Source organism: Bactrocera tryoni, chromosome 1 (assembly GCF_016617805.1).
Source record: "Bactrocera tryoni isolate S06 chromosome 1, CSIRO_BtryS06_freeze2, whole genome shotgun sequence".
NCBI lineage: Eukaryota > Metazoa > Arthropoda > Insecta > Diptera > Tephritidae > Bactrocera > Bactrocera tryoni.
In genome coordinates, this window is record NC_052499.1 from 21788223 (window position 1) to 21813806 (window position 25584).

At 35.8% G+C, this 25584-nt stretch overlaps 1 protein-coding gene across 2 annotated transcripts in view; it reads right to left on the reverse strand.

Moving 5' to 3' along the window:
* LOC120777727 (acetylcholine receptor subunit alpha-like 1) overlaps positions 1 to 25584 on the reverse strand; it is a 292174-nt gene that overhangs the window by 87820 nt on the left and 178770 nt on the right. The window contains exons 1-2 of one of the 2 annotated variants that reach the window (XM_040109225.1): positions 15175 to 15215; positions 10350 to 10491 (exon numbers count right to left, since the gene is read on the reverse strand). In XM_040109225.1, the coding sequence (XP_039965159.1) occupies positions 10350 to 10491; positions 15175 to 15215 (183 nt within the window). Of the gene's footprint in view, positions 1 to 10349; positions 10560 to 15174; positions 15216 to 25584 lie in introns of those variants that run through there. The other variant, XM_040109218.1, reaches the window with a different exon arrangement.

Genomic DNA, 25584 nt, shown 5'->3' on the forward strand with positions numbered 1-25584 from the left:
GTCAACGTTGTTTTTGTTAAACATGAGCGAATTCAATTTTTGAATTATTTTCAGAGTAAAATAGTAAAATTATTTCTATGAAAACTAGTGCAATATCTTAAAAGGTTAAGTTAGGTTGATCTGAACGATTATTAAATCATAGTTATATAGACTAACCATCTTTATTAATGCCAAATGGCGATTCAGTTTTATTTGGGCTGAAGTATTCGTCATACAGTACGTCAAGGCTTTTCGCGAGCTTTTAGAGTGACCTGATATCTATTTTTGGTACTTCATCTAGTCCCTTGAACTGCGAAGCTCCTAGATATATAAGATGAGTTGTAGACTTGTCAAACAAAGATGAGATGTTCCAGCGTCCATCTGATGCTTACTGAACACTTTCTGCATGTATCGTCTACTATATTTCAATCCGACCCGCATGTATTGCCAATAAGTTATGACCTGTGACTAGGCCAACAGCTGTTCTCAAGTTCATTCGAGACCGTTTGAGTAAAAAGCATACATGTTTTTCTTGGAGGCTCTTGCACACGTCCTTGACATCCAGTATTGTCTTCAAAGTATTCCGCCTCGCTCTGAATCGTGTTCAGAGCTGTTTTGGAGGCTTCGTCATAAATACATAATTTTTGGTAATTGCCGTCACTTTTGGCAATCTCATGCTGCTGACATATTAGTCAGTATACCGCCCATTGACATCCAGGGAGATGAATTCGAGCGATTATATCTGCTACTAGCGCCTAAAAGAGTATATGAGGAGCAGAGTAAGAGCACCACAATGTGGCAGGAGCGGTGGAATTCCTCATCTGAAAGGCACTGGATCCATCGTCTTATACCGCACTGTCAGGATGTGACTGATAAATGGAAAGCTGTTAGCGAATCGTCAGAATTCATAAAGACAACTCAACTGAAACCTTTTTAACAAATTAAGCGTTCGTCAGTCTATGCAATAGAGTAGAATTAAATGTCATGTCCTTCTCTCGAAGTAATACTTAGCCGGTGGTTTCGTGGGAGAGTCTGGAGTTGGGAGTAGGTTAGGCTTAGCGGATTCCGGATTTCGATGCTTCCCCCTATTATAAAAAAATATAATGAGTTTGGTAGTCTGCGTAAAAATTTGCATATCTTTCCAGCACTTCGTCTACTGGCCCATGCAGCTCTGCTGTTCAGTATCAGCCTTGTGTTTGTGTGGAATCTAAGAAATATTTTTAGTTTACTCGTCTATATGTACATAGTAAAACCCTCACGCACATACATTGTGCTTAACTTTCAGATAGTAAAGGGTGAACGTCACTAATTTGGTCAATGAAAACATCAGGAACAAACGATTTTCTTCAATTAGGTTTCTAGAGATGCCAACGGCCTTTAAGTAATATTTTATTGTGCATAATGAAATGAATAATGAGTCTGAATTATAAAACGCAAACTGCAAAATGTATTGCTTGTTTCAATCGATTAGAGTTCAATCAATGTACTGTTGTTGTACTAATATGAATTTAAGTTCGCTTTGATACCTGAGAGAATCACAACTTCTTCATATGTTTAGTTTTAAGCTTTTTTTAAGTAATATATTTATCGCAAGAGATAAATAAAAAACATAATGCATAACTAACAAAATTAAATTAAAAATTAATTAAATACAAACTTCATCATGTTATAAATCTAATGCTACTTGTATATACTTGTAATATATCGCAGGAAATATTTTTTAAATTTTTCCACAAAAACTTTTTTAAAGAACTAAATTTTTTCCAAAGACGTAATGCAGCATGAAACGAAAAAAATAACAAAACAAAAAGGAAGCGAACAAAAAGAACAAGCAAACAAAGCGCGCTTTGATGTTAAGGAACTCCGTGAGTGACATTTCTGCTGCCAGCGTTGTTTTCAGAGAATGTGCCTTTGTGCATTTCCATACCAATTTTTTCACTCGGCAACGCAAAGTAGCTACGCAGTCAGTTGTACACGCAAGCACGCCGCCAGGTGCGGCTTGTATGCACAGCTTATGGGCATGGCATGGTGTAGCATAGCGTAGCGTGTTGTGGCATGAGCGCTTTGGAGGTGTTTATTGCTGTTTGCTGGTGGCAGTGCTAAATCAAAGCAAAGTCACAAGCACGCCTGCAGATCTACAAACGAGCCTATGTGCTTGGCTACGTTTGTTTGTGTATTCTGCTTTGGTGCTGTGCACACACCCAGCCACACAGCTCGCAGCCTAACTGTATACCACACAAATATAAGTTAGTGAATATAACTGTAGGTGTGTTTGTACGTGTGTATATGCCTAAGTATGTATGTTTGTGTGTATGTATAAGTGACAGCTTTGCGTTTGAGCGGCTTATCCGTGTGCTGGTAAGCAACTGTGAGTGCTTTGCACACGCTTGTCTACTTGGCAGACTGAAAAGGAAATGGCCAATTAAAATTTTAAATTAAAAGGAAACTTCAACTACACGTTAAGGCGGTGAATGCCATTTGTGGTCATAAATTTTCACCAGCCAGTCGGCTGGATTTTACTATTATGCCTGTTATTGCTGCTATTATTGCTTCAACACTAGTTGTTGTTGCTGTTGCTGTTTGTTGTGTTGTGGCATTTTTACTCCGTCCGCTGTGTGTGTCTGAATATTTGCGCCTTCTGCCTGTCGCCATCAGTGTCTTGCCACTTTTTGTCTTATTTAAGTGCAATATAAATGTAGATGTAGTGATTGCCATAAAAGTGATATATTCGTGCATGCATGTGTGTGTGTGTGTGGTCTGTATCAAATTGATTGCGGTTGCATGGCAAGGCGGAAATAAGCAAAGTGTGAAAGTCGTAAACCGCAAAGATACGAATGAGGCAGGATATATGGTTATTTTGGCAAGCGAACACGCCAAAATAAAAAGGGCAAACACACAGACATGTATATACGTGTAGTACAGTTAGCCAAATACTTGTTTGGTATGTGCATGTGGCCAGCGCCAGGTGACGCCATTTAATTGCAGTTTCGTTGTGTGTTTAAAAGTTAACGTTATAAATCGGTATTTGTGTCACTTGTGCGCTTTGCTTGTGTTGGCTTCTTAATCAAGATTGCTTTCTTTCTTTCTCAGCGCTCGCCGACTAAACTGCTTTATTATGTAATTTTCGTGCAAGCCCTGGACTCGCTTGAAGGTAGTAATCTGTTGTAATTTTTCTTTTTGCTCCTATCTTACGCCTTCTCGTGCATTAATGGCCATTTTTAGGTGAGCATTCCGCCTTGGTGGCAGTGAAAGTGGCAACGAAGGGATTTGCCGATTGTCCAAAGTACATTTAATTTATTAGAAAAATGGCGGTAAAGGTTTTCTTGATTGCAATCTTTTGTTGCTACGCTTTGGGAGCCACTAAGCCGAAAAGAGCTGCGGTCGGGGACGTGAGTTTTTGAGGGAGGAATAAGAGAGAGAGAGAGAGAGAGAGGTAGAGCGATTGTTTGTCTAAAACGTTTTGCTGCGACTTATAATTGTTAGAATGTTGCATTTAGACGCGTGAGATAGCAAACTTAAAGGTTTTATGTATCTTCGATGAGAAGAAGTTCATAACGCTGAGATTTCAAGCTGCTCTTTCAGTTGAATCCTATTTGACTTTTTCTGGAACTTCACCGTAGCAGATCAAACCTTTATAAAATCCATTTGAAATATATATTTTGTAATACACATATTCAATACGAACTCTAATTACAAGTGAGAAGCCTTTGGCCTACCAAAGTTAAATACTTTTTTTTGGCAAAATTTGTTTTTAATAAAGAAAGTTCCCTTTAAGGGTGATACACTGATTATAAAGACCCTCCAACTGATAATCCTATTTATTCTTTGCTTCAAAATATGCCTCAGCTTCGGCGAACACCTCTTCATTCGACGAATATTTCTTCCCAGGGAGCTCTCTTTGATATAAGAGAACAGGTAATAGATGCTGAAGGCCAAACCTTGAGAATACGGAGTATGTGACAGCAATTCGAAACCCCGTTAATGGATTTTTGTCATCCTTTTAACTTCCATGTGACTCCGTGCATTTTCTTGGTGAAACTGCCCTTTCTTTTTCTATAAAATTTTCTGCGATTTCATCCATCAAACGCTCTAATAACGTTGTGTAGTAGTCATTGTTAACAGACCTTACTTTTCCAAGGAAGTCAATCAAAATTGTTCTATGCGCGACCCAATATACAGACGCCTTGCCAACCCTTTGGTGCGGGTTCATCGTGTGCAGTCCACTCGGATGACTATCGATTGAACTTTGGAGTGAAATGATGGAGCCATGTTTCATTTATTGTCACATATTGATGCAAAAACTCGGCACGGCAACCACTTAGACATTCTTTTAATATTATTAAAGTACCTGCTATCTCTAACGACTACACTTTATAGTCATTCAAAGTTGTTTTCTGGACTTTTTTTTATATTTTTGTTGGTATCAACCTGTTTTGGGCGTCTGCTGCATTCACCGTCTTCGGTGCTCATTCTAAACTAAGCACACCGATACTTGATGGTCAAATATATACACGCGCATTTTGAAAGTTGGGGCTAAAGTCATATGGATTTAGTTCTAGTATTACCATTTATCTGTCAGGCACAGTCAATTGATCTGTTATCACATAAAAGATGAAGTCCACATTATATGTTAGATACCAATTCTAACTCTAACACTACAAAAGTTGTAGGCAGGCAACCAGAAACATTCTCATCAACATAACAGTTATTTAGAGATGGATATTTATGCAAGGACCTTACCAGAGCTATTATATTCCCTGATATATGGTACATAGTAAGCGTTGATGCTCTTATCCAAAAAAGTTCTTTGAATTATGATAGAGAGTGACTTTTTAGTTTAATGTAAGAAAAATATGACTTATTTTAAGACAGAATGCCTCCGTCATAACGGGAATTGATTATTTCAATAGCTGTTCGATTTGGATTCTTCAAGACCCTCAAACTAATCAGTAGTTTTTATCGTAAGCTCCTCATTGGAATAAAAATGATTTTCAGTGAGAAACTTTTTGAGGTTAGATAATAGAAAACAGTCACAAGTTACAATTTATCATTCATATCACAAACTGAATCAGGCACGATGTTCTAAAAACAACTCAACTGAAAACACTTTTCAGATTGCGGCACAAACAAAAGAGTTTCTATCATTGTCCTTGAGCACTTTCCTTAGTATTTAGGACTAAGAAGTAGGTTTTAAATTTCTGATTTTGAATTCACTCCAGAACAGATCAGGTCCGTCTGACCGACCGTCTACATATAATCAAATTAGTCGCTCAGTTCTTAAAATATCGATCCAAATTTTGCATACATCCGTTTCTACTGAAAAATCTGCTCACTTGTGGGAACCACCGATATCATGCCACTATAACATATACCTGCCATACAAACTGAACGTTCCAAATCATACTCTAGTAATGGACAACTTTTTTTATTGGCGAGACATCGTCACTGAGTTTGTAAAGAACTGTTACTCAGGGCAACGGTACAATAACTGAAGAAATTGTTCATATCGGACTAAGATAGCATATAGGAATCATACAAACCGACCGATCAAACTCAAGTTCTTGTGTAGAAAACTGGTTTATTTGAAGAATGTCTTCACGAAATATTACACAAATTAAATTATATCCCTAGGCAGCGGTACAATCTACGAAGAAAGTGTTCGAATCGGGTCACTATAACAAAAAGCTGTCATACAGACTGTTCGAACAAACCCAAGCCTTTTTATGGAAAACTTTTTTATTTCACGAGTTATCTTCAAGAACTTTGGCATAGATTATTATCTAAAGCAGCGCTACAAGCTTCAAATCATACTACTATAACATATAGCTATCATACAATATCATAGTGCCCAAAAAATCAGATTCGTTGATGACATATTTTGTATCTGCGAAGACTATTATGCTTCTTAACGGTGCTTTTATATATATTTTTTCTAATTTTTAATACAAAATTTTCAGGAAAATTTCCCTAATTCAAGTTTTACGTATTTTGCGTTATGTATGTATGTATGTACGACTATACTATCCAATCACAGCTGATAGACGAGTGTATGCATGTATATGAATTGCAACACACACTCACACATGTACGCAAACAAAATCGAATTTAGTTGAAATATTTCGCATACGAAGTGCAGCAAAATCAATCAGAAGAAAAATGAAACGAACAGGAGAATTGGAAATTTCGATTCAATCGAGCAGAAGCAGACAAACAGCAGTCACACTAATCGCTTAGCGCCATTTTGAACGCACACAATAACAATTTCCAACAACGCTGGACAAAATCAAACGAGGAATAGAGCTGACAATCGAAGACATACTCACACACATTCACATGCACACATCGACATGCAGTTGGCAGCAGCTTTGCCGTTGACCAGTGCGAATGCTGTATAGAAAAATGCAACAAAAAAAAAAAACCAACAACTACAGAAATATATTGCAAAGGAAAATTGGAATTGTGAAGCGGCAACAAGAAAATTGTACAGGGCGCAGCAGCTGGTCAGTTGAAGCCTGAGTTGAGCAATCAATTGCGAAGGCGGCAAAAATCAATTGACGATAGAGTCGTGAGGAAAATGTTGGCAATTCAACGATTGCTGTTGAAAGATGCAATAATGGTTGAACAAAAATTATTGCTTGGCTGGAAACCTTATCCACTTTTGCTGCCGTAAAGGCAAGGCAGGAGATGAGCTAAATCGCATTATTCGCACTATACGGATTGCACTTACACACACATACACTCGCATAAATGTACATGTCTGCGACAGTGTGGAAATTCGTCAGCCACGAAAGGAATCCAACTGCACCGAACTGAGACTGAATGCATTCGAGGAGCCTCACTGTGTGAGTATTCAATCAGCTGTGACACTAAGAGTTGGACGCGCACACATTTCATTTATCATACGGGCGCATACGACATTCAGAGGCACACACTATGTAATTGTTACAATGTAAGTTGATTTATATAATTGATTATTGCTAATGGCTGAGCTAAATCGCTTTCAAAATCCAGTTTGACATATGCAAGATTCTCAATTTCGAGAAATGAAATTTCTTATAGGAATATACATATATATATATATATGTATATTACTATATGTATATACATGTATATATATTCCGCATATGATTAAGAAAATTTTGTAAAGCCTCAGCCATTAAGGCTCAACAGCTTACAGCTTACCTCGATGCATTTATAACATGATACTTTTTTGAAGAACCTACAGAGTAGGTCTATGAATATGAAGAGAAGAAAGCTATAAACTAATATTTTGTCTAAACCACTTATGCGAAATATTACATTGTATATTCAGAATTGTTTTGCATTTCATCATGAAGGGAATTACAAATTGTACCACTTCATTACGAAAATTCACGTTCTGTAAATGTTCTGTAATGTGTTTCGTGCGATTCTGTCAACTTATTGTCAATATAATCGGCCTACTGAGCATACTATTCATTCGCAACACCATCATACATTTCGAGACCAGCATTCATTATTGAATGTAATACGATGACCTGCAGTGTAGAAAATATAGCAGCAGAAGCACGATATACACGAACACCGAAGCGTGACGCATTTACGTCGAGATTTTTATATTGAAAGCATACAAAATACAGGAGTCAAAGCCGTTCGACCTTCTCAAGCGACATCGTTTCGCTCTGTAGCCTCTTAGGCTTCTAAGAAGATCTGACGTTTTTCAGGTCCAAATTTTGTACAGCGATGAGTCCTTTTCTGGTTAATGGGTTAATGGGTATACTAAAAAATCAAAATTGCCGCATTTGGGACGAAAATCCAAACTGAAGAGATTCGAGAGCCGCTTATCATTCCAAAACAACGGTTTAGTGTGGATTGTGGGCTATGGAAGAATCATTGGTCCATATTTCTTAAAATGATACAATGCAACCGTCCGAGGACCGTTATCGCGAGATCATAACCGCCTATTTGATGCCTACAATTACGGCTCATGATGATCTGGGCGACCTTTGGTTCCAACAAGTCGGCGCCACTTCCCCACACATCACATCAATCTATGAATTTATTGAGAGGACACTTCAGTAGGCAGATAATTTCATATTTTGAGCCGGTCGATTGGCCACCAAGATCGTGTGATACACTGTTACTCTTTTGCTGTGCCAGGGATATGTAAGGTTCTAAAGTTATTTACCAGTCGAAATGCTCAAACTTCTTCTCAGCTCAAATGAGTCATCGAAAATTGAACTCAACGGATGGACCCTCTGAGAGATGTGGCCAAAGAATGTTTATTTCGAATTATAATGAATGTTCTGATGATACACGTCTAATGACTGCAATATGAATGTTTCAATTTTTCACAATAAGTCAAATGCTGGAGACAACCCTCTCTTTTTCACAGTACAACTGTGAAATTCATAAGGTGTAGCAGAACGACGTTGAGCACCTTCCCGGCTTCATCAAATCTGGGAGAGAGCTGCTCTGAGCCGTTCGATACCAGACGAGTTTTCGATGATACCCTGTTGTGAGTCTTATTTATCAAAATGTTGGGAAAAAGTTATATTGCCGCTAATCTGAACGGCAAAGCCACTTTTTTTCTAGTCTAAAATACAATGCTGCTGGTGTGCGCAAAAATGGTGACATTGTTGCAGTGCAGTCTCTCCCAATGTGGCGGAAAGAAGTGAAAGAAAGAGGTGAAAGATTACACCCAAATATTCATCTCGTCGGATGAACTACGTCACTGTTGATAGGCATAAATTCAAAAAGTTAAGAACTTTAGTATATTTCTGAAGCGGTATACAACAAAATTAATTTAATAATCTGGAGATTTAGAAGCCAGATTAAAGCTTGGACAAAATTGCTGCTTTGGCATCGGTAGAAAGCAATTGAAAAGCCGAGGAACAAAAATTATGGCTCTAAGCTTCTCACAAATCCCATTTGAGGCCCAAATAAGCAGGACTTTAAAAAAAAGCAGAATAATTCTTTTTTTTTCAGCAAAAATCATTTTCTTATTTTATTCAAAATAGTCTCCTTTTGCTTCAATACTGCTTTTTGCACGGTCCAAAAGCATGTCGAACGAGTGTTTTAGCTCGTTGGCCGGTATGGCCGCCGGTATGCCAATGCAAGCCTTTTGAATGGTCTCTACGTCTGCATTACGCCTTCCTTTCATGAGCAAATGCATTTTTCCGAAAAGGAAGAAGTCGCACGGTGCCATATATGGTGAATACGGGGAGTGGTTAATTGTTAAAATGTGATTCTTGGTCAAATAATCGGTAATAATGATGTCCTTCGAATGTTGTGATTCTTGCGCAAATTTTGGTCGTCAGTCGAATTTGTACGGAACAAACCGTGCACACACCTCTCGTAACCCCAAATATTTTGTCAAAATGCGATAAATTCATGTTTTGGAGAAGTTCAATTCCATTTCCATGAATCGCAATGATGATTTCAGCTGATTTTTGATGAATTCACGCACAGTTTCGATGGAATTTCCGGTGATCACGGATTTTGATTGGCCCACATGTTGATCGTCATTTATGTCCTCACGACCACTTTGAAAACGTTGAAACCACTCGTGCACTCTGCTACGGGATAGGCAATCATCGCCATAAACTTGTTTCATCAATTGAAACATTTCGGTAAAAGTTTTACCAGTTTTAAAACAAAATTTAATATTGGCTCTTTGTGCTAAGTTCATTTTCTCACCGATAACACAAACATACTGACACTTAAAACGCAATAACTTCACTTCCAATCGATGAAATGTCATGAAATCACTGGACAATCGATAAAGATAGCAGATTCCAGTCGACGTATAGATGGCGCCACTAGGGAGCGCTAGATTCAAAAAGTCCTGTTTACTTTGGAACTCACCTTGTAATATGCAGACTTAATTCCCAATAAACAAGTAAAGTGTGAGTTTTATAAAGGATCTCGTTGCTAATACTATATTTTGGCACCTAAAATGCAAAGAACGTATCATCGAAAAATTCGAAATGTTCAGCTTCCGCTGTCAGATATAACCAATATATAACCATTTTATAACCAAAACTCCAGTCGGCTTTTCCTTCGCCTTTAAACTTACAAGAAGTGAAGTTACGTGCTTTTACATTTCAGGTGACGATATACATATTATTTGAGTTTAAGCAATTATCTTATTTTCAGTCACTGGTTATGTAAACACTTTTTCACTTTTCGCTGAAGAATGTGAGTCGCGACCAATATTAAATTGTATGTCCTTTTGAAGTTGACACCATAAAGAGTTTTGATATAAATACACATGGTATGTTAGGCATTTGAATTAAATATTTGAAATATGTACAACTCGCTTTTGCTTTCACATACATATAAAAATATAAATAGACACAGGACAAAGTAAAACGAATGAATATACTTACCACATCTATCAACTGCGATAGCCGTAGACCCATTTTGACCGTTAAACGATCGGAATTATTGCCCACTGGCCTGATTAAACGATTGTAATTGCTTAAAAGATCGTCGTATAAACGTTTTGCATCTGGGTTGGCCAGGCCGCCGGTGGCAAAATGTAACGCTATGAACACAGCTGTGAATAGCACGCTCCCCATCTTAGGCCAGGTCCACCCCTGTGTAAACGAAAAAAAAGAAATCGAAAAGCAGAAAAGTATTATTTACTGGTTTTTATCATGTTAAGAGGTATTATATTAGGACGGAATTATTTATGGTTAAAAATGTAAATAAAATATTCTATTTAATAGTCGTTTTGGTTGCTTGTGTAATAGATCAATCAAGCTGATACGATGCTTTAAAGAGAGAGAGACAACAGAAGTCTTATTTGGAGCCACCTTTGTATTTTTTTGTTGAGCTTTCGAACTTAACGCTATGAAAATTGAGAGTGGTATGGCTCGGAGATTATATTCGATGAACTCAGTGTTTCCTTATCGTCAACAGTACAACCATCAACCATAATTATAATGTCATGTGACTATTTTCCCTTTCCAAAATTTTTCTAGTAGGTAATTCTAGTATTGTGTCACGAGCAAGTATTTTTCACCAAATTAATTTCTATGAACAGAGACGGCTCTTTAAACCAGAATAAATTTTTTAACACAATCGGATCTGTGGCTAACCGGATTAGATCCTAATAAAACAAGGAAAAAAGGTAACTTCGGCTGCACCGAAGCTAATATACCCTTCAGAGTTGCATTTCTTTTACTAACTATGTGTTCAGTTTGTATGGAAGCTATATGCTATAGTAATCCGATCTGAACAATTTTCTCGGAAATTTTTTTATTACTTAAAGCAGTAATCCATGTCAAATTTCGTGAAGATACCACTTCAAATGCGAAAGTTTTCCATACAAGCCCTTGATCCCAATCGTTCGGTTTGTATGGCAGCTATATGCTATAGTAAGCCGTTCCGAACAATTTTTTCCGATATAATATAATTTCTATGAACAATAACTCACACCAAATTTTGTGAAGATATATCGTCAAATGTGAAAGTTTTCCATACAAGAAGTTGATTCTGATCGTTCAGTTTGTATGGCAGCTATATGTTATAGTGGTCCAATATCGGCAGTTCCGACAAATTAGCAGTTTCTTGACGACAAAATGACGTTTGCAAAATTTCGAAACGATATCTTAAAAACTGAGGGACTAGTTCGTATATATACAGACAGATGGACGGACAGACATACGGATATAGCTAAATCGACTCAGCTCAACATACTGATCATTTATATATATATTTTATATGGTCTCCGACGCTTCTTTCTGGGTGTCACAAACTTCGTGACAAACTTAATATACCCTGTTCAGCGTATAAAAAGCATGTATACAATTATTATTAACCATAACCTCCTATTCTTCTCTACAAATTTTGATATACTTGCATTCTTATTTGGTTTTGCTGAATCATTAATTCGAAATAATTATTATTTTCCCTTAATTACTAACCTATTGCTAACCAGTAAGCAATTCACAAAGCTGCCCAGCTTCGATTGTTGTATGCGCCCTTTATAACTTTTGTTGCGCACTTTTATGGTTTCGAAATAGTAATCGGTGCTTGGCAAACCCATAAACACTTAAATGTAGTTGAAATTCGATCACTTTCGAAGCATATTAGCATAATTTTGGGCTTATAACAGTGCCAAAGCCCTTAAAGCAGCGCCACTTCATTGCGCCGAAAAAGTTGGACGTAAATGCAGAAATTTTCAATTTTATTTGCCGACACCAAATGCTGACACCATTTATCGAGCTATTTGCTGGATTTACCGTTTGTGGAACGGCGTGCACAAATGCAAGCAGAGCTCAACGACACCTACACAAGTGCATATACATATACATTATGTAGTATACGCTGAGGAGGCAGTATGTGTGTGTGTGAGTATGCCTTAAAGCCCGTAAGCTCTGTTCTGAGTGACTATGGTGTTTAATACATATGCCCCGCTGCAAGTTGGCGTATATGTGTTTTGTTGTGTGCGCTGACAAGTGCTCAGTTGCGGCTGTGGGGCACTGCTTGCCGGCGCTGTCGCTTATGGGAAGGTTTAAGTGTAAAATTTATCAAATCGTAAATTTCGCCACACCCAACCTACAGAGCCAGATAAATGCAGTGGCTTATGCTGAAGACACGTGCACGCATACACATAAAGACGTACATATATATATATATATATATATATATATGTATATACGCCCTATATAGTTGCCGTAGTCGATCGTTCATTGGCAGCGTGCAAAAGACTCTCAAAACTATTTCCGACATTGCCAAATTTTGCCTCTTAATCTTTGCCGCTTGACTGCTCGAGGGCTAATGGCACAGCAAAGGCGCATGTAAGTATGTAAGTACTGCGTGTTTCGTGTGCATAACTGCTGTTCCAAGAGCGCAGAGAAGTTTGGATTTAAAGTAAAAAGTAAACACAAAAAATATTGCCACTACAGGGTGCTACAAAGTAAAGAAAAATACTTAAACTATGACAAATATATTTTTTGCCAAGGAAAGAGCTTCACTGAGATTTCGTCAAGCAAAAAATTATGATTGAAAAAAGTATGAATTATTGAGTCACTTAGTCAAAAAACTTACTTAGTGAAAATTAAAAAAAAATGTAATTTTTGTTCATTTAACAAGTAAGGAAGAGCCAAGTTCGGGTGTCACCGAACATTTTATACTCTCGCATGATAAAGTGATAATCGAGATTTCATTATCCGTCATTTACAAATTTTTTTATTTTGCTGTAAAATTAATTGGATTAGTAGCTCCTGAGATATGGTTTTTGGTTCATAAGTGGGCGACACCATGCCCATTTTCAATTAAAAAAAAAAAAGCCTAGGTGCAGCTGCCTTCTGCAATTTCTTCCGTAAAATTTAGTGTTTCTGACGTTTTTTGTTAGTCGGTTAACGCACTTTTAGTGATTTTGAACATAACCTTTGTATGGGAGTTGGGCGTGGTTATTATCCGATTTCTTCCATTTTTGAACTGTATATGGAAATACCTGAAGAAAACGACTCTGTAGACTTTGGTTGACATAGCTATAGTAGTTTCCGAGATATGTACAAAAAACTTAGTAGGGCCCCTCCCTAATGCGATCCTTTGTGCCAAATTTCACTTTAATATCTTTATTTATGGCTTAGTTATGACACTATATAGGTTTTCCGTTTTCGCCATTTTGTGGGTGTGGCAGTGTGCCGATTTTGCCCATCTTCGAACTTAAACTTCTTATGGAGCCGAGAAATACGTGTACCAAGTTTCATCATGATATCTCAATTTTTACTCAAGTTACAGCTTGCATGGACGGACGGACAGGGGGACGGACGGACAGACAGACATTCGGATTTCAACTCTGATCACTTTGGTATATTTAACCCTATATCTGACTCTTTTAGTTTTAGGACTTACAAACAACCGTTATGTGAAAAAAACTATAATACTCTCCTTAGCAACTTTGTTGCGAGAGTATAAAGATTATGTTTTTATCGAAACACCATAGATATTTTTCGTTTATTAAAATGCCAAAATTTTGCGTTCAGTTATTTTCTGGAGGTCGTGAAAAGATCAAACCCTGAAGAGGCTCAAATTCTGAAAAGATCAAAGAAAAGACACAGGGTGCCATTTGCGTTAGTCTAAAGATTTGCAGACTGCTGTATAGAGATAAACATTTCAACATTATAATATTATAAAACTGAAGTTTTGTTCACTGTTTAAGTCGTGAAAAGATTAAAGCTTGAAGTAGCTCTAAATTCTAAAACGATCAGTAAATGGTTCAGGGTATCTTATATGTTAATCAAAAGGCTTTCAGACCGCTGCTGGCGCTAAATATTTCTCAAAAAATTAAGAGAGTGAGTATTTATTGCCATTATCCTATAAATTTGAAATTTTATTGATTTCTGGAAGTCGTTAAAAGATCAAAGTCTTAAGAAAACCTCAGATTCCATAAACAATACAGGGTGCTTTTTGTGTTAATCAAAAATTTTCAGACTGCTGAATAGAGCCAAATAATTCATAAAATATTAGGAGTATATTTGCATGGACTAAACCTAGCGAATAAGAAGAGGCGATATTTTCTTCGCCTTCTCGACCATTAAACGAAAAATCGTACAAGAAAGATACAAAATTAATGTTATAGCGATATAAATCTAAAATTATGAATAAAGCTTTCAAAGCCTTACTTTTCACTGAGGTATCTTGAATCCTGACTCCACAAATAAAACTCAAATGCTGAAACTTAAAGTCGATTTTAGCTAAGACACCAACTTTCAACATAATTTATGAGCCTGACGTACTTCAAACCAGTTTGCGACCAGTACATCGTTGGTGAAGAAACCTAAAACTTACCATCCGTTCTTTACTTGCGTGAAAGAAGATATTCCGCTGACAGCCTGCACGCGTGATTTGTAGCAGTTTTGTAGTAGTTTGAAAAATGTGATTTTAATGCTTGAAAAAGTTTGCCAACTGCTGCTTTTATCTAATAAAAAACTAAAAGACCAAATTAACAACAAAAGCACATCACAACAGCTGTATGTCTCCACAATATTGCCAGCAGCGACGAAACGGCTCATTGTTTTCTATTTTTTTGTCACTATTTATGTAAGTTAACGGAAAATTGCATTGGCGCACGCAAAGCAGACATTTCATAAGTTGAGCACGCACTCGGGCGAATATTCCGTTATCAAAAATTATCACATACACATGTATACGCATTGGGGGTATAACCAATATTTTAAAGCAGTTAGCAACAAGTATCAAATATATACTAAATACAAAATATCAAATGTAAATAGCATATCGTCACCCAAAATGCAAAATAACGTTTCATCGAAAAATCTAAATTGATTGTTTTATTGCTTAAGAATGACTACATTAAATTACATAAAGGATTCCGCTGTCAGATATAACCAATATATAACCATTTTATAAGCAAAACTCAAATTTTGTTTCTTTGATGATGTTTGTTGTATGTTCTATTACAGCGTTTTTCCTTCGCCTGTAAACTTATGAAAAGTGATTTTTGATATTTGGTAACCATAATTAGCAGAAAATAAGAGGAAAATCCATTTACATTAAATAGATGTAAGCTTCTAATATATGTAGTATAATAAATTCGTAAAATCCACAAAAATTAATTCTCGAACGGCTGTGAACCAATGAATGATACTTTCAGGTTACGTATCCGCAATGGCGCTTTCTGCGTAAAATTGCGTATTTCGGAAAAAGCGTGCGCTCAATTTTGAGTACCGAAGCTGATTTGCATTTCTCGTGGCAAGTGATTCTTAAGAGTTAACATACGCTTACAAATAGATATATCAACTGGCACTAAATCGAAAAAAATTTATCGAGAACTGCGGTCACTTCATTGACGAAGCTCTAAGTGATTTTTTCTCCATATCGAATCATGAAATGTGAATGCATGTAGTAATTTAAAGACAATTAATGCGATAGAAAGGATATTCATTTATTTTGTTGTTCAACCATTGGCTTGTGCCGCTATTGACAGTCCATGGAATCAACGTAGTCGACCACTTGTATTGGCACAGGCAACCCAGATGTTGGAACATGTTTGTGGTCTTAAAAAATAACATTGAGTAACTGTTTACAAAACCTGAAGACCAGGGTGTCTCTCGAAGACCTAAACACATATATATGTATATATCACTCATATCACATGGCATATCACATAAGCATGAAATATCGAACTGCAAGAGCGAGAATAACTAAAACACTTTTACGACGGTTGCGGTGAAATTACCAAACCTGTGACTTCTTAGATCTTTTAATGGATATTTAAGCCACACCTTTGCGTGCTAAACTAATATCTCAGATATATATAGACTATTTACGCTTTATATAACTTAATACATCCATTTTCAGTCAATTTGTGAAATGAAGAAACGATTGGCACATCAAAAAACCCTTTTATAGGCATATCACCATATCACCAAAATATGAAAAATATTACGATTGTGCCAATATATATAATACTCCTAATATACATATATAGGCTGAATAGGCTAAGTTTGTCGTGAAGTATGTAACACCTAGGAGAAAAATTCGGAGACCCCAAAAAATATAGCTATACATTTAAACAATTAAAGTGACAGAGTGACCTGTCATATTTGCTCTCCTGTCTGTCTATCTGTATATATGTACGGCTCAATTTTTGTGATATCGATCTGAAATTTTGTACACGTCCCTTACTCCCCCAAAAAAATTGCATATTTGTCGAATCCGCCGATATCAGTTAACAATTTCATATAACTGCAATAAAAAGTGACCGATTGAACAGAAATTTTTGTATGGAACACTATTTTATTTGGCAAGATATCCTCAGGAAACTCGGCGTACATTCATGTCTTCAATATTAGCAGAGGAATGAACTGGAGTAAAATGAGATTTCTGACATGATCGTGACGATATAAAACTTTTAGTCAATATTAAAGCACATTTCTAAAATAAGTTTTGTCAAAAGCTAACTTAAGATTGTTCATTGTTGATCAGAGATACACCGTTGAGAATGTTTAATCTTCGTGGCTATATTTTACTAGAAAATATCATATTTAACTTCTGTTTAGAGCTTCAAGGAACCCTTTAAAGTGCTTCCTGTGACAAAAGGCGGAAGAAAAATTGGCTTGTAAACAGTGCTTTATGAATACTTTTCGAGTTGCTTCCAGTTTCAACAAGTTAATACAATTCATACCTACTGTAGTTATTGCACAACATATTACGTCCGAAACCACAAAATAACCGGACATAAGAAGCAGCAGTTAGAAACAAAATTTCGAAATTTTTCTTTCTCATGTCATACTGACATATGAAAACTTTATTTTGCACTTTCAAGCTGCAAACTGCCATAAATACCATAAATGAAAAATAAATATAAATATATATATATATCACGAAAATTTTGACATTAACCGCAACAGTTTCGAAACTATTTGAAAATTATTTAACATTTTTCACAAACAACAAAACAATTTCACATGAAGCATAGACATACATTCTAGCAGCGGTGTCACAAGACCTTTGAAACGCACACATGTGCGCACATTTTTAAAGCGCATGCAAGAAGTGTACGTACTGTAATAAAAAATTTAACTAAAATACTTTAAATTGCGCATACGCACTGGCGCACCAACAGGATAAAAACTAAGAATTAGAATAGAAGCGAAGTGACAGCGTAAGGGAGGTGGTGGGCAACTCAATTTATGCATATATAATATTAAGGCGGTTCATGTTGTTATTTTATATTATTATTAGGGTGATCATTAAAAACTTAATAAACACATTTTTCAGTCTCACACCGTTAGTTGTTTATTTTTTATCCAAATTTGGAGATAAGTGAATTAAAAGGCTTTCTTTTGAAGATGATGCTTAAAATATGTATTAATTTTCGGTCGGAACTAATAGAACAAGAGGCATTACTCATTTTCACGGGTGTCGCGTCTACGTAACCGGAACGGACCCGTATTTTTATCTGGCCAGGGACAACAACAACAACGCGATAATTCAGCGTGTTTTTTTCGAAAAATGTGAGACTTCTCAGGTTCTACGTACGTACTGGATCGATATACCTAAAATTTTTAGAGAGTCTTCTTTATAGACTTGTCTAAGTATGAAACTATCCATATATCCAAATTAATTATTTCTTAAATAAGTCGACATAGAAAAAAAAAATTATTTAAAAAATTGTAAAAAAAAATTATGTAAAAAAATTGTAAAAAAAAAATTTATTTAAAAAATTGTATATAAAAAGTTAATCCAAAAATTTTATTTAAAAAAATAAAACACAAAAAAAAAAATAAATACAAATTTTATTTTTTTATTTTTTTATTAAATAAAATTAAAAAAATTTTATAAAAAAATTTTATACAAAAAATTTATAAAATTTTATAAAAAAATGTTTTTTCCAGCAATCGCCATTTTGTGAAATTTTTTCAACTGTTCTGTAGAACCAGAACCAGAACCAGTTATTCCAGTTTAATATTTTTTCTTTTGGGTTTTAGGTTGCTAGGAAGGTTGAGGGTACCATAACCACAATGCTCGGCAATTTTTTGAGACCCCCCACTTTATCAGTTCCTTATTTCGCAACTTTTCTATTTTTTCCCGTATTCCTGTAGTTTTAATAAATAACTACGAAAAAATTTATATTACATATTTTAATTGCGTTTTTTACGAAAGTTCAAACATTATCTGAAATTCAGCCCCACTAATACCTATAGCCGACATTTGCATATATTAGAATAATCCAGAAAAATTTCAAATTAAGTTCGTTTTTTAATCACACTCTATTTATTACGTAAGGCCCCACCCTAATACATCTTAGTGCTTCTGTATTTGTGTTGGCGCATACAAGTATGCTATGAAGCACTTAAGCGCTGACAAGAATAGCAGTTAGACACATTCGCCCGCTGCCGAAAGCAAATAAACATAAAAACTTAACGCTGACACGTAAAATCTTTGTACGAAACTTTGGCGAAAAAGTGACAGCGGTAAAGCAACACAACAGCGCCAGCCACATACCAATGTTGCCACTAAGCCAAGCAAGCTGAAATATTTGTATGTACGCGCCCAAATGGAAATGTGGAGCAACATGCCCGATTCGCAACTAATATGCATGTGAGAGTAGCGGCAAGCATGCATATATGTATGTGTGTGTATGTGTGCTTATAGTGACTGATATTTACTTTAGAGACTTTGCTATGAAAGCATTTAGTGTAAAAAGTTCCATTGGACCTTGCCAACACTCTTACAGTCTTTTCTGTCCCGCCCAGCAAACAGCTGAGTGGTTTAGTGTACATGTGTGATTCGTGGCTTCTCGGTTGTGGTTGATGTTGCAAAGTATGAAATGAAACTTGTTTTGTAAAACTCAAAAATGCTTCTGCAAAGGCCGTGGCAAATCGCTTGCAATACAAAAATTCGCTTGCAAGCAAATATTGCATAACATTTAAACACACACACATATATATATATATATATATATTTATATATATATGTATATGTATGTGTCCAATATATGCATATGTGTGCACCGAACACCTGTGTGCCTGCAGTAGCAGTAGCCATCACTAAAAGTTCGCAAGTTGGCCGAAGTGATTGCCACAGACACACACATTTATACTCACACACTCACATAAAGTCACTCGCTTTCTATAGCAAGTCTTCAAAATGTGTTAGTTCTTATGTAGCCTCCTGCTTCAGCCACTGCTAATAGCGATTTTGTACTAGTGACAGCTCTTATGAAAACATAAATATTTTATCTGTGCAATGTTGAAAGCAAGGCCACACTACTGGCTTTCCGCATACGCCACACACACACTCTTTGTGTGCGTGTGTTGAAAAAAATTAGCATTAGGCAGTCTCATAGCTTCACATTTTTGAGCAAACTCTCTAAGTCATGTTGAAACAGTATCGTAAATGCAAATAGAATGCAATGAATTGATACATTGTTGGCAAACAATGCGAGTGTGTGCTTAGTAAGAAGTTTATTTGATTTGAAATGCTTGTCTCAGAAATATTTATTTTACAGTATGCAGCTGCAGGTATTTATTCAGCAGTGAAATATACTGAAAATAGATAGTAACAGGTAGGGAAGTATGAAAATTGGCTGCAACCAAAAATTATTTTGGAACTACTAAGAGTTCGTTATGATTTTTTTCGAAACTGTGTTTTTGAAGTCGGCAAGATTTCTCGAAAACTACTCAACCGATCTTCATGACATTTTACACAGGTCTTTCATATATAATTATTAAAGACTTGAACGAAGGATTCGCTTACAAAAATTTGAAAAAAAAATGGCTCGAAATTTAATTTTTTTTTTAAATGTCTGCAAAATATGTATTTTCAGTTTTTTTCTTTCTTCCAAGCTCTAAGTAAAGGTTTTAACTAAAACAGGTATTTTTTTTACTTTAGACGATACTGTAAGGAGTTATCCTGCCAACGAGCCAACATTTTTCTGAAAGGTCACCGAAAATGGCATCGTAATGGATGTGTTTAAAATACTTTTTTCCAAAAATTTCAGAAAATATTTCATTTTTTATACGAAAAAAATTGTTAAAAATATGTTGTTTTTACCCAAGGAAACCTATGTAATCCTTTAAAACTTAAACCAAACATACTTTCCGAAATAGCTTCCTCGGTTTAACGGAAACAAATTATCCGATTACTAACCGCTTGCATATTCTGTATATATATTTTCAAACATTGAGGCACGATCTGCTAGAAAATCGGATGTTTCTTAGGGCAAAAACGGAACTATTGGATAAAATTCAGCTTTTTTACAGAACGTCATTTTGAAAACTTTTCAATTTTAGATTTTTTCCGACCATGAATCATTGTGCCGACCATATCGAACGTTTTAAATAAAGTTTTGATTTTATTCTATTTTTTAAATAAAGATATTTATACAATTTTAATTTTAAATAGCGTTTTTTTCTCTCTCAACATGTTGCTAGTCAGATACAGAAGACGATAGAAAAAGACTCTACGAAGCCAGGGTAAAAATCTGAGAAATGGGTATGACGCCACCCACATTTAGGTGAGCATCCATATCTACGAACCTACCTGGAATTATCCTAGCATTGGTACATTACAATGTACAAAGCAGCCCTATTTTACAAAAAACACAATTTTAACTTCCGTTAATCTAATTCACTTTCCAATGTACGAAACAACAACAATGTATTCAGTTAAACTTTGCTAAAATACAAGTTGTATTTCATTCGAAATCGAACTACAACTTTTCAAGAACCCAAGCGCCAAATAATAATGGATAATTTATTGAAATACAGCGAAAATATAAATATTTGATAATAATATACAATTACGTCAAAAAGTTGCTGAATCGGGCCATTAATTCCCTTAGTTCCCATATACCTAATATAAACATTTTCGAACTTCCGGGTGACTTTGTACCGCATATATCGGCCAATATGAAAATCAGAAAGTGTGTTTTATTCATAACAGTAAATCCGTGCGCTTAACTTGAATAAAATTGGGCGGAATCTTTACCCAGCCCCCACATAATAACTATCAGGATTTTCGCACATCCGGCTGACTTTGCTCCATATGATGGGTGATTGTATAAGAGGTACCGTAATGAAAGCTGGGGAACATTTTATCATCTCGTCCATTTCTATATATAATATATAGGCGGTAACTGTCCTTAGGAAGAAAGAAGCTCATAATATTCCGTATGCAAGGCTGGGTGGAAATTTGTATCGGTCTCGATCATTTTGGGTTCAAATAAACCAAATATCGAGATGATGCATGTTTAAGCATCTTTTGAAATCAAAACGTTTCCCTTAAAGTGTGTGTCTACTAAGCAAATTTGATCTGAATTCTATGCTCTGCTTGAAAAAATTAGCCTAAGAAAGCTGTTTTAAGGGAACTAGACTAATTAAAAACAGGCGATATTGATACTGAGGTAATTAGAAATATTTTAAAGAAAACAAATGGCTATGTTTTTTGTGGCCACCATTTTAAGAATACGCACAAAAAATTTCATATCGTTCCGATAAATATTTTCAAAGTTACAAGCAAATTTGGAAAGGAGAGTGCCTTAACGCGTTTTCCCCAAAATGGTGTGATCGCATTCGGTGACTAACATTACTTGAAGACGGCTAAATTGATTAGTCTCAAATAATTGTTGTTGTCAAAAAAGTCTTGCGGTATTTTCGCTAGTTGGCGCTGAAAGCGCGTAGTTCTAGTTTTATTCGTCGCATCGGGTCATGCTATACCTTTTTGGAAAGCTCATTTCACGCGCTAACTCGTTTGATTGATTGCCGTTTCTTTTAAGTCGTTCGTGAGTTATAGCGTCGCAAACATGGAGCAAAATAAAGAGAAAATACGGCATATTTTACAGTACTACTACGATAAAGGCAAAAATGCATCTCAAGCCGCCAATAAAATTTGTGCAGTTTATGGACCCGATACAGTTTCCATTTCCACCGCACAACGATGGTTTCAACGTTTTCGTTCTGGTGTAGAGGTGGTCGAAGATGCGCCGCGCTCCGGAAGGCCTGCCGTCGAAAATTGCGATAAAATCGCTGAATTGGTCGAAAGAGACCGGCATAGTAGCAACCGTAGCATCGGTCAAGAGCTGGGCATGAGTCATCAAAAATTCTTTTCAATTTCAATAAAAAGAAAACAAAATTCAATAAAGATACCGCAAGACTTTTTTAACAACCCATTATTAACACGACCATCTTAAATATATTTTTCAGTAATTAAACGAACATTTTTTCGAACCGATGAATACTTTTTTTCATAAACAATTTAAAGCCGAAATTATTTTTTTTTTTTTTGAGAAACGGCCTTTATGTCAAAAAAATATGTTTTGCTTATTTCTTCGATAAATTACTGGATTAAACACTACTTTAACGAAATCTGTTTGGTTTTTTTTCAATTTCAGAAGACCCAGTTCAGAGATATAGTGGTCACCGTAAAACGTCTGTTTTGAGAGGAGCTCCCGGAGATCAGCTGCAGTTCCTTTCCAAACAAATATTTTCTTGTCTTAAAATCAGTCTTAAAATACATTTAAAAGATACCTTAATATACATATGTACATATTTTTACACATTTTTGTATAAAAAATTTAAATGTCTTCTCAAAAAAATTGTGAAAACTTCGCGTTTTTTTACCTTCTAACAATATATAAACTCTTACAATAGCACTCTTTGAGAGTGTAATCGAGTTTAGTACCAAAAACATACTACACATTAGTGTGATCAAATTAAAAAGTGAATTTTGTCCATTTCATCTTCTTCAAAGTAATCCCCTCCCGCTGCAATACACATATGCCAACGAATTTTCCAGTCATGGCCATGGCCATCAGAGCCTTCTTCGATTCAGCTATTATATCCTCAATTGACTCAAAACGGTGTCTTCGGAGTGGTCATGTCAATTTGCTGAATAGCCAGAAGTTACACGAAAGTAAATCAGGCGAATGCGGTGGTTGCATCCCGATATTAGTTAAAATGTGGCAAAATGATCACGAATACCCATTCTGCATTGGGATGTTGATGTTGCATTATCGCACTTTTTTGTTCAATATCAATTCAAGCATAGTAAAAATCGAAGAATTCTCTTTTAGAAATTGACATGTGGAAAAAGTATTTTCTCGAGTAAACTGTTCTTTATGTCTGACTCTAAGCCATTTGTGCTAATCAATATGTGTGACATTTTGAGAGGTTATATACAGTTAGAATTTTCATCAAATCAATTTTTTAAATTTTATTTTCTTAATGTACATATAGTTAAGAATGCACACAAAAAAAGCATATCGTTCCGGTGAATATTTTCGAAATTACACGCAAATTTTAAAAAATTATCGATTTTTTTTTGTGAAACATTTTAAAGTTTTCTCGGAAAAAATTTTGGAAATCTCGCTTTTTTCGATCTTCAAACTTTATATAACTCTTTATAACGTAAAAACTCTCTTTGAACGTAAAAACGAATTTGGTACCATAAATATATTATTTAGCGATGACTTGTAATATATTTTAAATTCTTGCTTTACTTGAGCATAAACCAGAAATAAATAAAGTAAATATTTCTCAAGAATGAGCCAACCATTTGTGCTAATGTTAATGTATGTACGAACAACGACAACGACGCTCATAAGTTCGGTGCTGCCAAAAATTGTGAATAATCGGCAGTTGCATACGCCACCGCAGTTGCAAAACCAAACACGCCGCTGGCACTACGTAGAGCCAAAGAGATTTGCGCATTCTCGGAAAGACGAGAGTGTACAGCAAACACGAAATAAATCAAAGTTAATGTAGCAAAGTCAAATGACGCTGACTGCATGGCCGGGTTGATGATGTTGCCAGAACACCAATACACACCAGCGCTGGCGGAGTGGCATTCGGTGGTGCTGCAGGCGTTTGATAGCAGTCGGAATTGGTGTTGGTATTGCCATTTCCGCTCAACTGCTGTTTGTTTGCTCAACTATTGCACGCTGCTCATCCTCTCATCCGCTCATCTGTTCATCTGCGCTCCACGCGCAGTGCACGCCCCGGCAATCTGTCGCTGTGGCGCTCTTTGCTCCGCAACGCTGTTTGCGACTTGTGTCATTTGGCTTGCAATTTCGAAATGCAATTTGTTTGCTCAAGTGGAATTTCTTGCAGTAGCGCTTGGAGCGCAGCGCAAACGCTTAGGCAAACAAACAAACTGTGTAATAGCAAAATACAGAAATTACTTCTGTGAATATTTGTATTTTATCTCCACTTTTTTGCTCTTCTTTTGCATGCTCTTTGTGCAACATTTTCGTTTATTTTCAGCTATTGCTTATTGCCCGCATTCGCCTGTGATTACTCAAAGCTCAGTTCATATTTTTGTTATTGCCTCAGCGCTGGCTCATTGTTGTCGGTGTTGTTGTTGTTGTTGTTGTTGTCACATTCCCGTTAATTTATGTGCATTTCATTAAATGTCACTCATACGTCATGTTGAGCTGATGAGCTTTCCATGGCATTCGAATCGGTTAGATTTAGAAGCAAATACTTATGCATGCTTCCAGCGCCAGGCCGCATTTGTTTCGCAGCTTATGCGTGAGTGGCAAGCTGAAGCTGATGCAATTAATGTATTTCATGGTAAGCCTCTGCAGCAGACATTCTTAAATGGCAATTTGGGGATATTGTAGAAAAAATGCTTTGCCTTAAAAAGTTGAAGCAGTTTGAAAATTCATCGGAAATACTTGGAGCAACTTTCGGAAAATTCTAGCGTAAAATGGTGTACAACAAATGATGGAAATTTTCTCAATTCCTTGGATTGGTAATATGTGAGCTGCAATTACTATTTACGTAGCATAAAAATTCTGCGAAATTGCTATAAAATCAAAATTTATACGATAAATTATTTTACAGGAGAATTTAGCATAATTTTTTTCTTATTATTTCCCTTTCTTTCATAGTCATATTATATATGCATCCAATTAAATAACTTGGGTCTCACTTACACAATATTATGGAGTAATTATATTCTCATATGTGAAATAACCTTTTCTATATGAATTGATTTTAATTTGAAATTCCATTTCGAGGTTCTCTTTCTTTAAGAAAAAACACAGAAACTTCAAATTTAATGGGGAATCTTTATTATCATTCGAAAGAACATTCCTTCGCAATTATTTTTTAAAGATTATCTCTTTCAAATATTGGT